Source organism: Cebidichthys violaceus, unplaced genomic scaffold (genome assembly GCF_023349555.1).
Source record: "Cebidichthys violaceus isolate CVI_PGR_0920_01 unplaced genomic scaffold, fCebVio1.0.p SCAF_4, whole genome shotgun sequence".
In the NCBI taxonomy this organism is placed as follows: Eukaryota; Metazoa; Chordata; class Actinopteri; order Perciformes; family Stichaeidae; genus Cebidichthys; species Cebidichthys violaceus.
The window spans coordinates 7,073,290-7,092,930 of NW_027176594.1; the positions used below are offsets into that span (position 1 = coordinate 7,073,290).

At 38.8% G+C, this 19,641-nt stretch overlaps 1 protein-coding gene across 1 annotated transcript in view; it reads left to right on the plus strand.

Moving 5' to 3' along the window:
* The first annotated feature begins 7,010 nt into the window (after window positions 1-7,010).
* rnf24 (ring finger protein 24) overlaps window positions 7,011-19,641 on the plus strand; it is a 29,931-nt gene continuing 17,300 nt past the window's right edge. The window contains exons 1-2 of the mRNA XM_068726638.1: window positions 7,011-7,540; window positions 19,250-19,399. Coding sequence (XP_068582739.1) covers window positions 19,257-19,399 — 143 coding nt within the window. The 5' untranslated portion in view covers window positions 7,011-7,540; window positions 19,250-19,256. The remainder of the gene's footprint in view (window positions 7,541-19,249; window positions 19,400-19,641) is intronic.

Here is a 19,641-nt window from a genome sequence, read left to right on the forward strand (position 1 = left end):
ACTGGTTGTCTGGCAACACCACAGTGATGACAAGAGTCCAGGACAGTTTTTTTACTTAACACAAAGGGATTAAGTTATTCATCAATTTGTGGTTTAAATAAACAAAACAGCTTACTGAGATCATGCATACATTACATTACAGTCATTTAGCAGACGCTTTTATCCAAAGCGACTTACAATTCAGTATCTATCTAGACGCCGTAGACGCAGCTACGGGAACAATTTTGGGGTTAAGTGTCTTGCTCAAGGACACATTGACATGAGACTAGCAAAGCAGGGACCGGGGATCAAACCGCCGACCCTCTGATTGAAAGGCTGCCCTGCTCTCCACTTAGCCACGGTCAGCTCGTATACTATATTTATATTCTGCACACCAGAAACTTGAAGAAATTATACTTTTACTTCTAGTGATTTCAGTCTACTTTGGAGCATGTGGCCACAAACTAATCTTTTCAATGAAGAAATCTTGATTTCTTGAATTCACCGAGAAACGTATGAGTAAGGACTTCACAGCAAAGGAAAAAGAGGCAGTATTGTGAATGTTGAGTTCTTAGGAGGTAGGAAGCAGACAAAGATAGACATGAAGAGGGAGAGGCAGGATAATAAATATAGCTTCCTGCCTTATCTTTGACATGAAGAACAAAAAAATGACGCCTGATAATTATATTATTGTCCAGGCCCTTTGCTGTGTCTCATCCGGTGGTCCTACAGTGAGGACATGAATGGGATGTGAGCTGACCTGACCTGTGCACATGTGGAGGTTATTTTAGAAGTCCAGGAAAGGGATGAGAGACCAACGCCTTGATGAAATCATTCTATGACCTGAAGCTATTCATACTTTTTTCAATCATTGTTTGTTAAAGATGAGCGATTAATAAAATATCCGTATGATCTTTTTTAAAGGCAACACTAATTAATTTTTGGCCTCTCGGGGGCAGCTTAACAAGCTGCAAACTCAACATTGACATATTATCACCATATAAAGTAAAGAGTTGATTATTTACTCATTCAGTAGATACAGAGCAACATAAGCATTCATTTTGAGTTGTGTTTATGGACATCTAACAAATATGAGTCCAATATTTAATCTGATTTAGCTCTGATTTGGTCTCCACCAACTCTTGAGAAAAAATATGTGGCTCTTTAGTTGTTAAATTCTCCACTATATTCACCAGCTAGCCACTATCTATATCTGTCTGCTGTTTGGTGCTGAGCAGTGGGTTTACCAGAGCTTTTGTGCAGAAAACAAATGTCTGCTGCGACCAAAAACAACATGGATGAGAGTGAACCAAAACAATAAAGTAAAGACAAAACAATAGGTTGAAAGAAACAAAATCACTCAGATCTGCAGATGGGAAATGCAAAGTTGTGTGATAATTCTACGAGTGACCGCTGCCCAGTCATTTGATCTTTGAGGTATGTAAATATTGATTAGCGTAAGTCGGAAGTGGTTTTTGAACGAAATACCTAATTGTCAGAGGATCTTATTAAAACTAGTATTACTGTCGATGACAAGTAATGACAAATATTTATTTCTACAGGAATTACATTGTGCATAATAATTACTTTAATTTAGTCTCCTTTACAAATTAAGTTACCACAACACAATGTAAAGAAGATAGCAGCACTGCATCAAAAATGCACTTGCAGTTATTTTGCAAATGATTATTTGTTTTGCAATTAATAGTACAGCAATACATTGCTTGCACCAACACTCCCCCTTACTTTGCTCCATGAGAGGTCAGCAAACACACTCTTGTTTCCATCTCGCCTGTGTTTGTCACTGGATACGTCGCCTCGTCACGGGCGACTCTGCTATATGTGTCTCACTGGGAGAACTGGGCAAGTTATGTGACCGTCAATCTCTCCTGTTACAAAACATACACTGCAGCCGCACAACCTTGCTGATTCTAAATGTCACAAACAGATTGCAGGAGATGCTGACTCGCTCCATGATAGCAGGCTGGAAAACATTGTACACTGTTTTGTCCATGGCTGATCTGTAACTACATCAGCAGGAGTTGATTTGTAGTGGAAAGAATGTTAACTCGTATGGGCCTCTCAGGCAAAGTTAGTCAGAAACCACAGCGATCTTGTTAAAGTGATAAGGAACATCTCTAAAAGCTGGTATGAAACAGGAAGATACAGCCAAAGTAGTTCAGGATTATAAGCATGTATTGTGTGCAACAATATGTCACTATAATACACCCTGTGTTCAGTAAGCTTTGAGAGTCAGAAATGGCGGTTGGGTTGAAATGATGTATTTGATTTTACTACAAAACTATCACATCAATGAGCCACTCATAGTAAAGCTGGAATGAAACATAACCGATCAGCTAACGTAAATGTGACTGCAGTGCTCTGTTATCACAACACAGGTAATTCAATTATACACAATGTATGGCATGAAAATCAACCATAGTTAATCACCATATCTGTTGGGGAATGTATAGGACAATACAGTCTAAAAAGGAAATCATGTTTTTAAGAAATCAAAACTTTATTTAATTGCTGTAACACTAACATTTAGTATCAAACAGCTAGAAACTTGCAGAGGACTTTTTGAGAGTGCAAACTTAAGGGGAACTCGAAGAAACCGTATCACCATAAATTAGCAGCATGGTTATTTTTTCTAAGCTTAATTAGCATTGCAAATGTGCAGCAAGAATACAAAGCCCAGTTTATAATCTGCATATTCTATGCGTTTTGTGCACTGTATTTGGAAGATGTAGCAGCCTACACACCGTTTTAACATTTTAGAGTTCTCTTTTGTCAAGCTCTTGGGTACAAACTTGTTTTTGTTTACTTATAAGCGAATTTGAACCACGTGCCCAAAATGGAAGTCATGCCACCATAAATGCTTTTAAGTCATGACTCTCGTGTTTTCTTTTCTTTTCTTTTCTTTTTTAGAAATGTGTATCAGCAACTAAGTTACACCTAGTTTACTTCTCTGGAAGCATACTGTCTAATTTTAAATGGTCATGGCACATTTATTTTTTTATAGCACATTTAAAACAAGTGAATATAAGTCCACAACCTAAAAATGAAATCCAAAATACAGTAAAATAAAACAAAGTACATACAGTATGTAGCTAAAGGAGTTTCAGTACAGGTAAAAGTTGCATAAATTAGTAGTACAAATTTTAATAAGAATTAGTGACAAGTGGAATATTTTACTTCTGAATAATGTTTACAAGCAAAAGGCTATCTCATTAACAGATGGAGCTTTTATAGACAAGTAATGACATTTTAAAATCAACCCTTTATAATTCAGTAGGCCAGTGAAGTGCAGTAATGGGCTTTGCTATCTTTGTCCCAGTAATAACTTTAGCAGCAGTGTTCTGACTGAGCTACACTGTCTTCAATGCTATTTTGGAGAGTCCTGGAAACAAATACACTAGTGCAGTACCTGTAACATAATCATGACATCTGTAATACAGTAAATGCTCAGGAGTAGATATCCTTCTCATCAGACTCCACAGAAGCCTAAGATGCCCTCTACAGGCCAGCTCTAGTCAGCCCACAAGGACTCAATCTTAGTCTACTTAAATTTCAAATTAACCAAGATAATAAACATAAAAAACAGTAAAACAAAAAAATATGGAAATTATTTAGTCAAGACAAAGAAGTTAGTTGGCATGAAGAAAATAGATACATGCAAACCTTTTTAACACAAACCTTTTTTTCTTGACTCTTTAAGTGACATGGTTGGAAATACCACATAACTTAACGTGTGCGGTAGAGATAAAAACACCTTTCAGGTCTTATGTAGGATTCCTGTTTATTAATCTTCAGGTCTTAAGCCTCATCTGTTCCACTTCAATTAACTATTGTGTATGTCTCATACTGCGCCTTCGAATTGTCCTTCTTTGGAATTTGAAGCGATCTTATCTAAATGTAATGCACCAAGATCACCACTAGAGGGTAGCAAATAATGCAATAAAGTGTCTTAATATGAAAGCACCAGTCAAATGTTACACATTGTCACTTCATGTGTCTCTCTCCTGAGCTGGAACAGTGCACACATAATGTTAACATACAGTACCAATGGCCTGTGAGATATCTTTAACTTCTGAAAATCAAAACAAAGTGAATGATGTTTAGGTTTGACAGCTGCTTGTACAAAATCTTAAAACACCTGAAAAACATGAGGATGTCACTGAATTATATAGTGATGGTAAGAAACTGCAATCTTCTTTTTGTATTTGAATTACACTAACCGCAGACGCCTATTTGATTGTGTTGTAGTGCTGTTACAGTACGTTCTCCTGAAGAATATACTGAACAAATTCCTGCTGCTTTTAAGATTGAGTGCAATTTCTTCATATACTGTACTTCTTCCCATGCTGAAACACAAGTCATCTTCTGTGTACAGGCTGTCATTTTACAAACAGTACCAACTTTACCAGACATAGTGAACCGCTGTCCAGAAAATATTTGCTTTGCATAACATCTATAACTTCAAATAGTTTCACCATTCTTCACTCTCCGGTGTTTTGTCACAAGATGTCATGTGTTAGCCCAATAGATTTAGCAGCATTCATAGAGTCATACCATGCTCTCTTTTGGACTGATACCTTTTGATAGCGAATATTTCTGACAATGTAATATTGTTCTTGAAAGGACTGTGAAAAGTAAGACTAAAGAGTTTGTTTGACTTCAGTGAGGGAAAACTATTGCAAGCTATCATAAATGGTTATGATTAGGATTAAGCAATCATTTTAGGGTCACGAGATGTCTAACAGAAAATGTTAGACATCAGTTTTGCTTCTTGTGACCATTACTTTTTGTAACTGAATTAAATTACAGTATATCCCTGAAAAAGACCAGCTAGTATACGTTGGCTTGTGGCAGAGTCGAACAGTATGTGATGTTTCCATGACTCTCATTTTGTGTAATTTTATGATGCTTTTGTAGTTCTGAAAACACAACATTCTATTGTGAGCTGTATGAACAAGACACAGTGGTAAATCACACAAGACAATAGTGCATGTGCAGAAGTGGAGATAATGTCCATCAACAGACTGAAGGAAGTGTAAGATGGTGATAATAAACCTCTTCTCTCCAATTCTTCAGAAATAATTCCTCCATTCAGTCAGTACCAAAGCAGCAGCCTCCTCCTGCCATCCCATGGAAGGGAAGGAGGACCAGTGCCAGTCTTGTACCTAGTCTGCAATCCCTCAATGGGCCTTTGTGATTGCTGCCATCCTTCCCCCCCGGCCAACCCCCGGCAGCCCATTCAGGAGTGTCACATGGCACTCCCACTCTGTGCCCATCTCACAATGCAACCCTGTCATTCGCACCTCATTGACATGCGCTCATAGTGATGTGCATTGGGGAATGGTCGTGCTCCTCCACTACTTTCAAAGGAAATGAAGTGCTGGGCTGGGTGGCCAAAGTGTGGCTTCCTGGATACGGTATTCATATTTCTTAGGAGGAAGTGCTGAAACGTGTGTGTGTGTGTGTGTGTGTTGGGAATTGCTGGTGAGTTTCAGCAAATGTGTCACACCAAACTCGCACACCTTGAGAAAGTGTTTGATTGATATTATAAATGTTGAACATCAATAGTCTTGATAACACCTCATATGTATGTTACAATGTAAAGAATGACTGAGTGAATGTTACTATGGAAAAAGTAATACTCAAATGTAACAATATTTTTTTAATGACAGACACAGTAAGGATGTAAAAGACAAGTAAAACTGAACAGAAATTAAGTATAGATATTCTAGCCCAGTTCCAGACTTCTGTATCACTAAAAACTAATTCAGTCTGATTATCAGGTTACAGAAATTCAGGATTTTAATGAGATGTGTGGAGAAAATTTCCCATGAGCGACTACTCTGGACACCACGGTCCAGAGGAGTGCTACTCTCAGAAGTGGAGCTTGTTACCTGTGAGCTGGTAAATGATGCTCCGTCTGCGTATGGATGAGTCTACATAAGCCAGGCAACTCAGATCATTCCACAGTCTTTCAAAGCTGACACAAGTTGTTATAGGTGCTCAATTTATTTTGGACTCAATCGACAAACCTAATTTATCAACAAATGTGTAAGGTATTTTTTTCACACCTAACACCACAAAACGGGCAAAATGTTGTTTGATATAGGCCCCTTTGCGTTGTGCTAGTACACCTCAGAGATTACAAACATCTAAGGTGATGTAAGGTGGTTAAGGAGCATTTGCTTTCACATGCTTCATAGATTATAAACCATTAATAAGAGCTACTTTTGGTTGCTAATGTATGTTCAACATTCAAATATCATGTCTTTTACAGATTACACTAAGAAACAGCATAAACAAAAGTTAAAAGCTCCACCTCAACAAGCTACTATATTAAAATGTTTAATGAACCAATTATAGAACAACCTACCACTATGTAAGTGACCACTTTGCATAACAAGTACTCTTGATAGTGTAATATTTCAAATGCAGAACCTTTACTTACAATGGGGTATTTTTACACTGTGACACTATAAGATCTGAGTATTTCTTCCACCACAGATATAAAGACAAATACTCATTACATTATTATTGCCTATTCAAAATAAAACCACAATTACCAAACATGTATTTACTTTACTTTCATTAAAGTGCAGGATTTGATATTATACCAAATGATATTTATTTTTTTATAAAAGAAAAAGTTACATTTGTTACATTTGTTGTATGCATCCTACTTTCATATTATGTCATGCAGTATATTTTTTACTTTTTTATGCTGCCTAATTAGTACTTTTATATTGTTCTTTTTTATATTTTTGTAGAATTCTGTTGTCGGCCACACATATGAATAACGCTCTCTTCATTTTCTTTAATTTTGTACAGACTAATAAACGGGAGAATCTCTGTATCACCATTCATTAACCAGTATTGGTTCTAATTTAAACCATTATGTTTTTGAGACTCACTGCAAATCAGCTACGTGACCATGTGCGGCACCCCCTCCCTCCCTTCCTCCCTCTCTCCCACGCTAAGCATCACTCCCCTCGGACACGCCGTACTCAAAACCTCCAGCGGCATTACCCTCATCGGTCTGTGCATGCTGAGCTGACTGGGAGGAGGTGGGATCTAGCTTCTGGTGGTAGTGGGCTTCAGCCAAGGTTTACGTGCGAGCCGTGCAGATTGCCAACCACGACTTCCACTGCCAACGACGGATTTTTTATCGAGAGGAAATCGTTACTACGAGGAAGCTTCTCCCTCCCTCCTGGAGGGATCCCTCCCCTCCCTGCCAACAACATACAGTTATCCACCACCTTCTTTATTTATCGTCGTTTTTAGTTTTTGTTTTTGCCTGTGCTTCCCACTCAGACTCAGCGAGGTTGACCACAGCCTCTTCACCATCGTCAATATCACAGGCTGTGTGATGAGGTCGCCCTGCAGCTGGGCTTTGGTTACGCGAAGATAAGGCGGTGCATGTTGCCAGATTCAGTTTGGGTCAACTTGTCGCTTTTTCAAAGCCCTTTTTGCACCCCGAGTGTGTGAAGAAATACCCAGCAGAAGAACACAGCTACTACTACTGGGACTGAGGGAACTGACGGTGAGCGGATGGTCCTCCTTTTAACCCCTTATCCTTAGCTGCTAACGGTATTCCTACTGTTAGCTTTGTTGGATGCGTCCTGGCATTACGCACTGATTCTGTCATATTTATAGCTCAAGACCAGTCAAACATGTAGTCTGTTTACTATTTCAGCCCGTGAGCCATTATACAACATCATCCACGCGTTGTAAAGGGATGTGCACATGTTTGTGAATTGACTTAACGTTATTTAATAGTATTATTTGTTTGTTAATTTGGACCCTAGGTTGCTCTGGGATAAGTAACGCGATGTCATTTGTAGCCACGGTTAGCCATTAACGCTGCTAGCTGGCGAGCCTACGCCCAGCTGTCTCCCGTCCTGTAATACACAATAACCACAGCAGCTGACCTAAAACATGAAGATGCATTGATTGTAGCGGTGGACAACGTCAGGAGGAGCTACTAAAGTAAGCTCTCATAGCGCTCAATGACACAGGACACACGTCAACTCAGCTCAATGATGCAATATCACCGCGACAATCGCTCATTTCTGGCTCTTTATTATCATGTCAGTGCACAGAAAAAGAGCAGCCTCCGTGCTTTAAACCTGGCCAATTAAACATAAACTCACTCATAGCCAAACAGGGATGACCTCAGTGAAAACGCATGGTAGAGAAACAGTGGGGCTTTTTCTGTGTTTCCGTCAACACTGACTGCATTGTGTGCGGGCTGTAACACGCAACACACTTCTCCTTTAGTGGGTGTAGTTGACAGCACTGCTAGTATGACACTGTTTGGGCTCATGTGTACTTATGATCTCCAATCTGAATGCTGCATGAGATGCAAGCAGGGTTATTTAGATCTGAACTATGCATAGCTGATACTGGCAGAATTCATGTTCACTTTGTTTGCATGACTGCTTACTGTGGAAGCAGCTGTCAAGTAGGACGATTTTTTCAATGTCCCGAGAATCAATCATGTTAATAGTAACCGTTGACCCAATATATTAAATCACAATATTGAACAACATACGTTTAGCCTTCCTGTCATATGCTCTCTGAGGCAAATGTATTATGTATGGTTTTGTTGAAAAGAGGTATGTTGACTGGTTAGCTGGCTAGCTAGAGTCTTGCACTTTAGGCTATGTAGTGGACAATGCACTGCACCAAATGTTCAAATGTGTTACATTGTATATATGCACTGACCTCTGGGAGTGATAACGTAGCCTTGTATACATGACTTGTATACATTCTTATGTCAAAAATGGAGTAGAAATGGATTTGCAGTCCTTCTGAATTTTAAGCAAAGCATGAAAGCTATATTTTTTGAAAATGCGCCTTCAAATGCACTCACCTAATCTTAAACTGGAATGGTTAAACTGGACAAATCAGTGCACAAAGGTAAATGCCCTCTAGTATAGTCTGCTACTAGACAAGGCTGGGCGACATGGCCTAAATCTTCTATCACGATACCTATTCTATATGCTATATAGATATATAGCATGTTTTATGTTAATTCATTTAATAAATAGGAAATAACCACACAAAGCCTGTGTGAATTAAATACTAGACAGCTGAATTTGAGTATTTTCTCATAAGAACTTAAGTGCAAAATTAACATAATAGTTAAATGTTAGAGACATTTTTTTTGTAAATCGTTTTGTAAAAAGTGGGATGTAAAAAACAAACAAACTGCAATGCAATCTTCAATTGATATTCCCTCAAAATGTTTCATATCAGATTTTCTGAGGAATGTGAGTTACTATGTGCTTGTTATCAATTCAGACAACATAATTGTATATCACAATGTCTCAATATTTGATTTCATCATTGAAAGATGATAAATTATCATATTGCATTATTGCCCATACATAATACTCTTTTCAGCAAACTTTAAGTGTATATGTTTGGAGGCTATCATGCATTTTAGGCATTTATCACATAGATAAAAACAGGAAACATGTAAAAGCTAAAACATTAAAGCAGGCATCAGACATTTTGACAGTAACAGATCTGAGCACTGCAGATCATATTTGGTGAGTCATTTTAAGTAGATATTATCTTACAGTCGTGAAGGTGCCACACCGGGTTTCTGTAACAGCACAGTGCTGGTCTTGCTCTGACTTCACTGTTGTAATCGGTTGTTGGGGTATTTAGATGACTTCTGTAAAAGGTCTTTAGACAATCTTAGAAAAATGGAGGTCAGCTGTGTGTGTGTGTTGACACACAATATTACCAAATATAACAATACACCACTGTGATTATAGGGACTACTAATACGAAGATGACTTTGATGATGGACACCTTGTAAACATGAGCATTACTTACATTGTGTCAGGAACTTACTTGAACTCAGATTGGGTAACAAAGGTTAAATAGTCAAATACAACATGACATAACTGATCTTAGTCAGATGGGTGACTCTTTAAACATGTAGAGCCATTCCAACACATTTGAAACACACATTGCTGCAGCATTTGCGACGTGAGCGATCAGGAGTCCTCCTTCAGACTCCTTCAGTTGCTGCAGTGCTCACATATAATGACATACAAGACTTTGACTTTCAGTCGTTAACCATTGTGGAGAACATCGTCAGCTGGACTTAAATGCAAATAAGATGCTGTGGCCTAGGTTTGTTTCCATGATAATAATGGAATAATAATAAGTAACTAAAACTATAATATTGTTTGACATTAGGCTGCATCCTTCATGCAGCTAGACTGACTGTGAGTCGAGCATGTCGTCCGCAGCGGGCCTTTACAGACCGCGGCTCACTTGCAGTTTGCTTTTGCTGCTTAATTCTGCTGGATACACAATACAACCGAACTCTTCTTCAGTTGCCTTGAGTCAACAAGCGAACAGCGGTTCTCAAGAACCCCGACAAGCAATCGCCCCACTCCAAACGGGCACAGGCTCCGAACAGGCGCGCCCTCCAACAAAAACAAACAAAACTCGAATGCGCCATAGTAGGAGCCAAGCAGTTAGCCTTGTGAGTGACTCACACACTCTGAAGGGTGGGTGGGTGTAACCCTTCTGCGACAATACGGTCTCGCCACCGTGAGGGAATCCGCGAAGGGAGTCCTGCCACAGTTGGTCGGGGGGCGGCATTATCAGCGCTTATCGCAGTACAAGCGGCAATTAGCTAGCTAGTGGGACAAACACCCAGCTGTCAGCTTCCATTCACAAGATGGGTATTGAATGAAGTACTCTATTGGTATTTATCCATCTATATCACTTTAGCCGTACTGGTATTGGCACTTGCATTGTAGTTTTATATATTTATTATATAGCTTCATGCACAGTGACACAAAAATACAATTAGAGTAGGCTGAAAACATACTGAATTCATATTGATATCCCAACATTAGAGAACACAGCAGGTCCGTGGTAAATGTGGTAAAATCCATTTGAACGTATGTGGGGAACTGTAAAAGCAAGCAAAGGGTCATGCATAAAGCCTGCATGTACATTCATGGTTCACTAATAAGTGGCCTCTTTCCATGTTATCCTAATGCAGAGCAGTTAGTGGCAACATTTTGACATGTCATTTATTTATTACTTTTATGCTACTCTTTAGTTTCATCCACTAATCATAATCTTAACTGTTGTTGCTCTTGGCTTCAAGCACAAGGCGCTTGTCCAACTCAAACACATTTCTCAAATTCACTGACTAAAGTAATGCATCACTGAAATTGAAGATAGGTTCCCTGAGAAGGCAAACAAAGTATGTGTCCACTAGAAAATAAACAATTCAATATTTTAGATTTGGTCATAGTTTGTGAACATGACACTTTTCCATGCTTCGTTTAGTCTTAAACTATTTGTCTATTACCTGCATGTTAGTAGCTGATCCCAGGAAGTGATGACTTCTAATGGGTTCAGGTTGTTTTCATGTTTCAGCATGACTTACTCACCCTCACATGACTACAGGTTTTATTAATAGTACATGTGATGTGACTCTGCACACTGCACACCAAGGGTCTTATTTCTAAGTAGGTAGCTGTGAAAAGACATAGCATAGGATTAGGCCTGATACAATTTTAATATTATCTTGTTCAGTGGTACTATTTGGAAAAGATCATTTTCAAATGAATCAACTCAGCACTCTTGATTTAAAGGTGTGTTTGTGTGTGTGTGTGTGTGTGTGTGTGTGTGTGTGTGTGTGTGTGTGTGTGTGTGTGTGTGTGTGTGTGTGTGTGGCACCGGCTACTAAACAATCTGAGGAAAACGGTTTGACAGTCAAATGGCTATAGTTAATGAGGTGACGTGGAGCATTGAGGGTATAAAAAAAAAAACACTCCAGAAAAATGTGGCACTGGATACGGGGAGACAAGAGTGCTAGTATGAGACAGCTGTGTGTGTCAGTTCCTCTTGTTTGTGTCAGCTTGTGTTACAATCAGAGTCCACTGTGGAACGGTGGGCTTTAAGGGGAGGGAGTGAGAGCAAATGAGCAAATATAGTAAAGGTCATGACAAACTTTGGATTTAAGGTCCCATTTAGATGCTTTTGAACCACTCTTCTTTCCCTATAAAGTCATGAAAAGTTTTTCAATTACCTTACATTCTCAGACACTATTCTAGGGATTAATTACGTGTCACAAAAATACAGATGCGTGTTTAGTCAATCGATTCATCATACAAATCTTCGTCTGGTAATAGCCTCACGAATGAAATTGTGCTTTTTTTTCAAAGCTTTATAAAACATTTAATTAATTACCTTTTTTTGCAGTTGGTCAGAAAGTAAGCAACTCTAAAACTTAAGGCTGGGGTAACTTTTGTTATTATTTCTAATATTATCACTTACTTTAATTAAATATATTAATGGACAGACTCTTTCATGAAGTAGATTTGTATTGTCTTTAGTAATAGTAGTAGGCTAACTGGTAGTAGATTTTAAGGCTTGCAGAAAATGTATGGGATTACCAGTCACTGATATATGATAAACAACAGAAATCACTGAGCATTTGTCGCACTAGAGAAGAAGCTTTTAAATGACTGCATTTTGTATAAACATCATGATAACATGTACTGTATATTATATGCCTGACACGGTTCGATGCATGCTTGTGAATATATATGTGTTTGATGGTACATGGAGTGGCATTAGATGTAAATCCAGTAATTGGAATTCTATCAGCAGCCGGCATTAGATTAACCTCGTCAGCTCCACTCAAGTCATTTGCCTCCCACATCTCCATAACTGGATTTATAGTTACAGTGACCTACTTACTGTAGAACTTAGTCCAACTTTGGAAAAACAAGCTTTTTGTAATGCATATTTTAGGGTTTGAAGTGGAAACACTGTTGGCTACTTTCATAAGTAATGGGGTGTGTGATCATTAATATTGTCATCTTCATTCCTCTCAGGAAGTAACCCTGTTGCACACTTTAAACAGAAAAAGGAGTCTTTTAAAGCTTTCTACACCCCTCACTGACTGCTGTATCCTAGGCCTGTGTTTTGTGTGCTTTGTACCTGATCTGTTTTTCCTCCCCTCCAGCTGGAAGGATGATTTAACTAGCCACTCTTGTCATAAAACATTTTAGCTAGGAGCAATTATGTTTTGATGGGCGGTCAAATATGTGAATGGCCAGCGCCCCACAACCTCCCCCATTCAATTTGCTGAAAATTTGGTGGGCAAGTTCTGTGTCATCTGAATGTGGGCCTTTTACTTACCACAGCCAGTATGTTTTGAAGAGCCCTTTTGCCTCTGAGGCCCCGGTGTTTGTTGCTGCCCTTTGGCATATTAAGTTTCAGATGTGCAAATCTCATGGCCGGCTGTGGCTGCTAGTGGAAATTTCCACTTCTCATTCGGACAGCATCTTGTAAATCTGATGTTGTGGGCTGATCATAAGAAACTACTGAAGAGAGCTACGGTTTTGGGGTTGGGAATCTGATATTTGATATTGTGATAAACAAGGAAATAAAAATAAATACATGTTTTAAAGATATATATGGTAAATAACTATTTTGGAGACGGGAATTTTGGAAAATTACAGAAGACAAGGGTAGTTTAAAAAGCCTGTTTAGGTTATGCATTTGGAGACATTTTCCTTGGAAAAAACCCAATGACAGTATTACTCAACAGCTTCCTGAAACTTATTTCGTCACATGACAAATATGTCAAATATCATGTGTCCAAGGTCCATGTGATGTTACTAATGGTTCAGCCTCTATTGATTATGAGTAAGGTATAGAAGAGGGCTTGGGAGGTTGATGGGTGGAGGACCGCTGTGTTATGTTTGATTAAGCTCTACAGTCATCGCATTGTATGATGAATTAGTTACGTAATGGCTGAGCAAGGACAGAGACAGTGTTCTTCAGTCAGATGTTCAAGAATGATCTTGGGTTGTCTGAAAACATCAGAGGTCAGAGGGTTTTGTTTGGGAAGGATGAGTCTGTACAAAACTGCTAATATGTAATTGTCTTAAATGGAGTAAACGGTCATAAAAACATATCAATGTCACTATGCGCTACAAATACTTCTTTTAACTACTCCTCACTACTCATCATCATTAGTAACCAGTAACCCTATCACATGTGAAACTTAATTTTGATGTGTGTGTGGGCTGTAATGTATTTCCTAATTGATTCAAGAGAGTCTGCATATACTTATCTGACATGGCATGGGTCAAAATATAACCATTCTGTGACCCAATATAAGTGATGACTCATTGGCCGGGTGGAATCTTTCGTTGTATCTTTTTACGATGACAATAAACATCCTTATCCTTAAAAGGACCCTTTCCGAAATGTTTGTGCTTGTAGTCTGGGTTAATAAATACTTTGGTCTAATAGTTACACAGCGGTGTTGTCTTTGCTTCACTAAGTAAGGGAGTGATGCTATCCTCGGATGAAGCAAGGAGTTCCCACACATGAGGAACAGCAGCTCATTGAATAACTTTATTCTATGGAAGTCTCACTGGAAAAAAAAAACATACAGTTGAATTTCCTCCTGAGATCGAGCAGACTCAAGCTTGTGTGTTTCTCAATTTAGGTAGGGGAATGGCCTGTGTTCATTTCACAAACGGAAGTAGAGCGAATACAAATATCTGACGGATGAGTGATTTTCATGTGTATTGAGGGCCCTGTTGTTTTTTCTGACTGGTGAATAGTTTTTTGGACACTTATTTGCAGGCTGCTTTGTTATGTTTAAGCGCTGTCTCCTTGTGTATGGCTACCATTCTTGTCCAAAAGGTTTTTTTTATACATTTTGGATCATGCAGGATCTTGAAAAAAATATTCTGTTGCATCATAGTTTACTCAGGAGTTTTGAAACAAACAGAACTGCCCTTATCTACTGACATAAAAATAAGTGGGCTTGTAGTTGTGATCAGTGGGCACACTGCCCGTGGCCCTTAAAATCCAAAGTTCTGTGTGACACCACTACAACAGGTAGGAGCAAATATGTTTTTATGTTCTATCTTTATATAATTTTGTGGAGCTGGCACTTCAAGGCTGAATTGTTAACTTCTTAGCTTTCTCGTGGGTTGCTCACATTCACCCCTCTCTTCTGCTCTTTCTCAGTCTTTCATATCACAGAAGTTGAAAATATATTGTTTTCTGTTCCATCATACCACAGGAAACTGTGCACAATGACTGCGAAGAGTGATTTGCCCACTCATGCTCATATCCTATGAATATGATGTGTTGTGCGTGGTATGGTTGCTGGTTATGTAACAGGGTGAGGCCATGTGAAAATGTCTGAGTGAGAAAGGCAGTTGGTGGCAGAAATGGGATGCAAACTACATCTGCCCTTTCCAATCAGAAGACACTGTTTATTGCCAAGTCATCATCTCTCTCTCACTCAGAGTGCTGTTTGGTCTCTAGCATATTATTCTCTATGTTCACAATAACATTGCATTTGGTCATTGTGCAGTAGAGACAGCTTTGTCAGTGCTGCCTCGCTGTACATTCACATTTTTTGTACAGTTTTAAACCCAGTGGTGCGTGAAAGTTTGGCATTGGTCCCGAGTGGGCCCTTCAGTTTCAAAGAGGGAGAGACAACAAGGTATTTTTAGATGCGCAGGAAGCTAAGAGGAAGCAATGCAAGTGCTAAGCCTAGACTATTGCCAGTTTTTAATGTCATGGCTGATGACGTTATAGATAATCATTTTCTCAGTATGCTGTGTTACTGGCTGGCAAAATAGCTTCAATGGGCCTTGGCATTGACTACAAGTCTGTTGAACTCTACTTTAAAGACTAACAGCAAAAAGGTATTCCCTCATTTGGTATTTTGATGACGGTGATGGAGATCACTGTCAAACACATTGGTCCAAAACTTTCATACTCATTTATCCATTCGGTCATCTTTTACAGCCGGTATGGAAGCATTTGCACTTATTCAGCATGTTTCTCCACTCGCTCATTTAGGTTTTTCCTTAAAGATGCTAAATTCCAAATTCAGTGCATTATTATAGCAGCAAACAATTATTTGCTATGTAACGATATAGTGGAATAATGGCAGCCTGAGCAGAGAATGAAGTCACACCTATACTCATAAATCCTAGGTGACATGTTGGAAGAGTTTATAAAAATGGGGAAAAAAATATATATCTGTAGATAAGAAAAAGCATGAACCACAAACACAGGACGAACTACAATAATCAAGTCGGCTTGTTGTCTAGAACCAGACTAGCCTTGTAGCTATCTGTGTGTGCACTCATTCAATGCAGCGGAAATAGCTTTACTAGATTACAAAATATGTCTGGTGTTACAGAAAAGGAGAAGACTACTGAGTCTTTCTTCACATTCCTTGATGTTGTCTTTACTATCAATCATTTCCACCACGATCGAAGACATGTATGAGAAAACTCAGTGCAGTGGTAACTGGAGGTGCATGTTCGCTCTGGTGGTGAGCCACAGCTCACTAAAGCCGATCTGCTAACAAAAAGGGACTAAAAATATCCCAGAGGGCTACAGGAGCTGCTGCTGAAAGCTGAATTGACCGTGGAAATAATCAGATATTGGCAAAAAATTTCATAAGTAGTTTTTATTTTAATTTGGACTTCAATCCATGTTGTATGCTTTGAACAGTATTTTATGAATTTGGGATCAATAATTATTCAAAATCACACAATTGACAGAAGTTATTTCCATCTACACTCATTAGAGGCCTCTGTTCTTACTTACTAATTATCTACTGTTTAGGATTGATTGTCAGTGTGTTGCCCTCAAATTTCTCCACAGGGGTTTGTTTGTGTGTGTGTGTGGAAAGCATGTGGCTACACAGCATGTTTATGTGTTCAGATAAGCAGGGGGAGGTTATAGTGGCTGTTTAAAGAGGGAGTCAGAGAGTGAAGCGAGGCTTGAATTTGACATGGAGCCTTTATGAACGAGGCAAATACGGGCTGTGATCCAAACCGGAGGCAACCCACTGACAAGGCTCTTAAGGACAAGTTGTGTCACTTCTCAAGGGCCTGCGTTACAGAGATACAGATTTATCTGCTCTTCAGCATGAAGGCACCACTCGGGTATGTGTGCGTCTACACAACAATAATAAGATATTATGTAGTTGTTAGTCTTACAATATTGACACCAATCCTTTTTTTTAACTAGCCAGGGAAAAGGCAGCATTTAAGTAAATGTATTGGTGTGCAAATAAGTATTTGGCTAGTAATGCAATGATGTAATTTTTTTCTTTGTTTCTATCTCCAGAGGTGCTTGTAGTTTGTGTGAAAGGATCATGTAACTCTGCTGAATATTTGTGTGTTCACATAAGCAAGGGGGGGTTGTCTGGGCTGTGTTTGGAGGGAAAGACGGAGAGAGAAGTAGGGCTTGAGTTTGGCATGGAGCCTTGAACTTGGACTATCAAAATGAAGCCATTGCATGATTTGTCTACAACTGATTTAATTGTTGAAAACAGATAGTCAGGCGGCGAAATCAACAGCTAAAATGGCCTGCGCTGTTTGAAAATATAAAATTAATTGATTACAGTTGGGTTCCCCTATAATTTCAGTGCCATCTTTGCACGGGTCAGGACAACTAACTAAGATGAAGCTCAGGCTTAATATGGCCGTTGTGCCCAAGAACCATCATCTCCTCTCCTGCATACCAGTGGTCGCGTATGTTCTTCACATTGATTTAAAAAGTGAAATAATAGTCAAATAAAAGTGTACCTGCTGAGTTGGCAGAAATAGTGTCATAGTCATAATGAGACATTGAAACATATGTTTTAAATAGAACTTCACATTACTTATCCTGTCAACCTTGATATCATGAGCCAGCTGTCTTACCAAGAACACTGTGTTTGTGTAAAGTCAGGTGGAGGTGAATACATCTTGAACGGCAGATGACTGTGTCACTGTCTGTGTCAACCCCTTATTGGCTGGAGAAATGTTATATAGAGGATTCTGAGGGTAATGCTGAGAGAATGCTCACCATACTGAGACACCATAGTTATAATATATAGAGCAAGTTTCACTGTGATGCACATGTAGTGTAATGATAAGAAGGAGATGATGGCCTTAGCAAATCCTACAAAACTTTCCACTGTCCAGAGGAGTGAGGAATGAAGCTCTTGGTGTTTCGTGAAGGGGAGGGCCACAGGGTTCCCAACGGAGCCAAAGTTATTCCTGTTCTCTCCTCCTCCTCTTCTCTGGGCAGGCGTAACCACGTCTAGTTATATCCCTTTAGGTATATTGAGTAAGAGCACTTGACCAATAGATCCTTGTTTGTTTGCCTTGGCTTTTATGAATCAAAAGAAATGTTCTAGGTATGCTCATACAACGTCAAATAAATGTTAATGTTTTGTAAACATTGTTTTGTAGCAGTTTTGTTACAAAAAAAGGCTATGTTAGAAGTACACCAGTGTGTATTTTAAAACATTGTATTTTAAACAATAAAAGCAAGACAAGGAACCCTTTTTCTCTGAATGGGGAATGAACAACAAAGAGAGCCGTAAAACACTGTAGGAACAAAGCTTGAGCTGTCTGCTACCCATAGAAGATGTAAATGAGAATATAATCTATCCTATAATGTCACAGTAAGGTTTCTGGTTTCCTTTTATTACATATTAAAAGGATATGCCAATTTAAGCAAACGTCAAATGTAAAACTATAAGTAAAGCATCATCAAGGCTGTATTGCATCTTTAGCTCAAGGGTATCTTTTGGCCTCATGTTGTGACAGATTGCTTGATGAAAAATATATATTTGGATGCTCCAATATGGATGCTATTTTTTGGCAATATATGCTGTCACTTAAAATAAATCTTCTATTGCATAATAAGACACACACACACACACACACACACACACACACACACACAATCCTTACTTTGCATGGCATCATTCTTTCTCAAATGCCACTCTAGGATATTGCCTTTTTGCCTGTGACTTCAGTTACTAATACAAATTGATATTATTTTAACTTCAGTCCACAAAAATGTCAAAACAGAAATGCCATTAGTAGTGGTTTAGTATGTCAACCCCCAAAAGTTTTTATACTCATGCCAACAAAGATCTGGCATCCAAAAGATTTCTGGCACCTACAGTTGAAGAAGTGAAAATGGTGTACAGGCTGATGAAGCTAACTTTAACATTTACAGTAAAACTAAACTGAAAATAAACCAAAACCCTGAAATATGTTCCTGTAATTTTGAAAGTAAAACTAACTTGAAAGTCAAACTAAATCACCCTCAGTTCCAGTTTCACTTTGTATCATATCATGCTGTGTCAATATTGGAGTGTTTTGAAATGTGGAAATGATTATGCCATTTGTCTCTCTCCATCCAGAATATCCATGAGCTCCGATTTCCCTCACTACAGTTTCAGGATGCCAAATATAGGGTTCCAGAATCTTCCCCTTAATATCTACATTGTGGTGTTTGGGACAGCCATCTTTGTCTTCATCCTCAGCCTCCTCTTCTGCTGCTACTTAATAAGGTAACACCCATGCACCTGTTAGCTTTGGATTTGGCTTTGCTTACAATTCTTATTGTGTTTGATCTGTGAGTTTGTGGCGATACAGTGTCATACAGAGGTCCCATGGGTAGCCAACATCGTCTACTTACTGGGTGAAACAAATCATTAATATGGTGGTATGTGAAAAACCAATCTGATATTAATTAACCTTGTTGACTGCATTATCCTGCTCATGCGCTGCCAGGATCGAAAACACAAAGTTA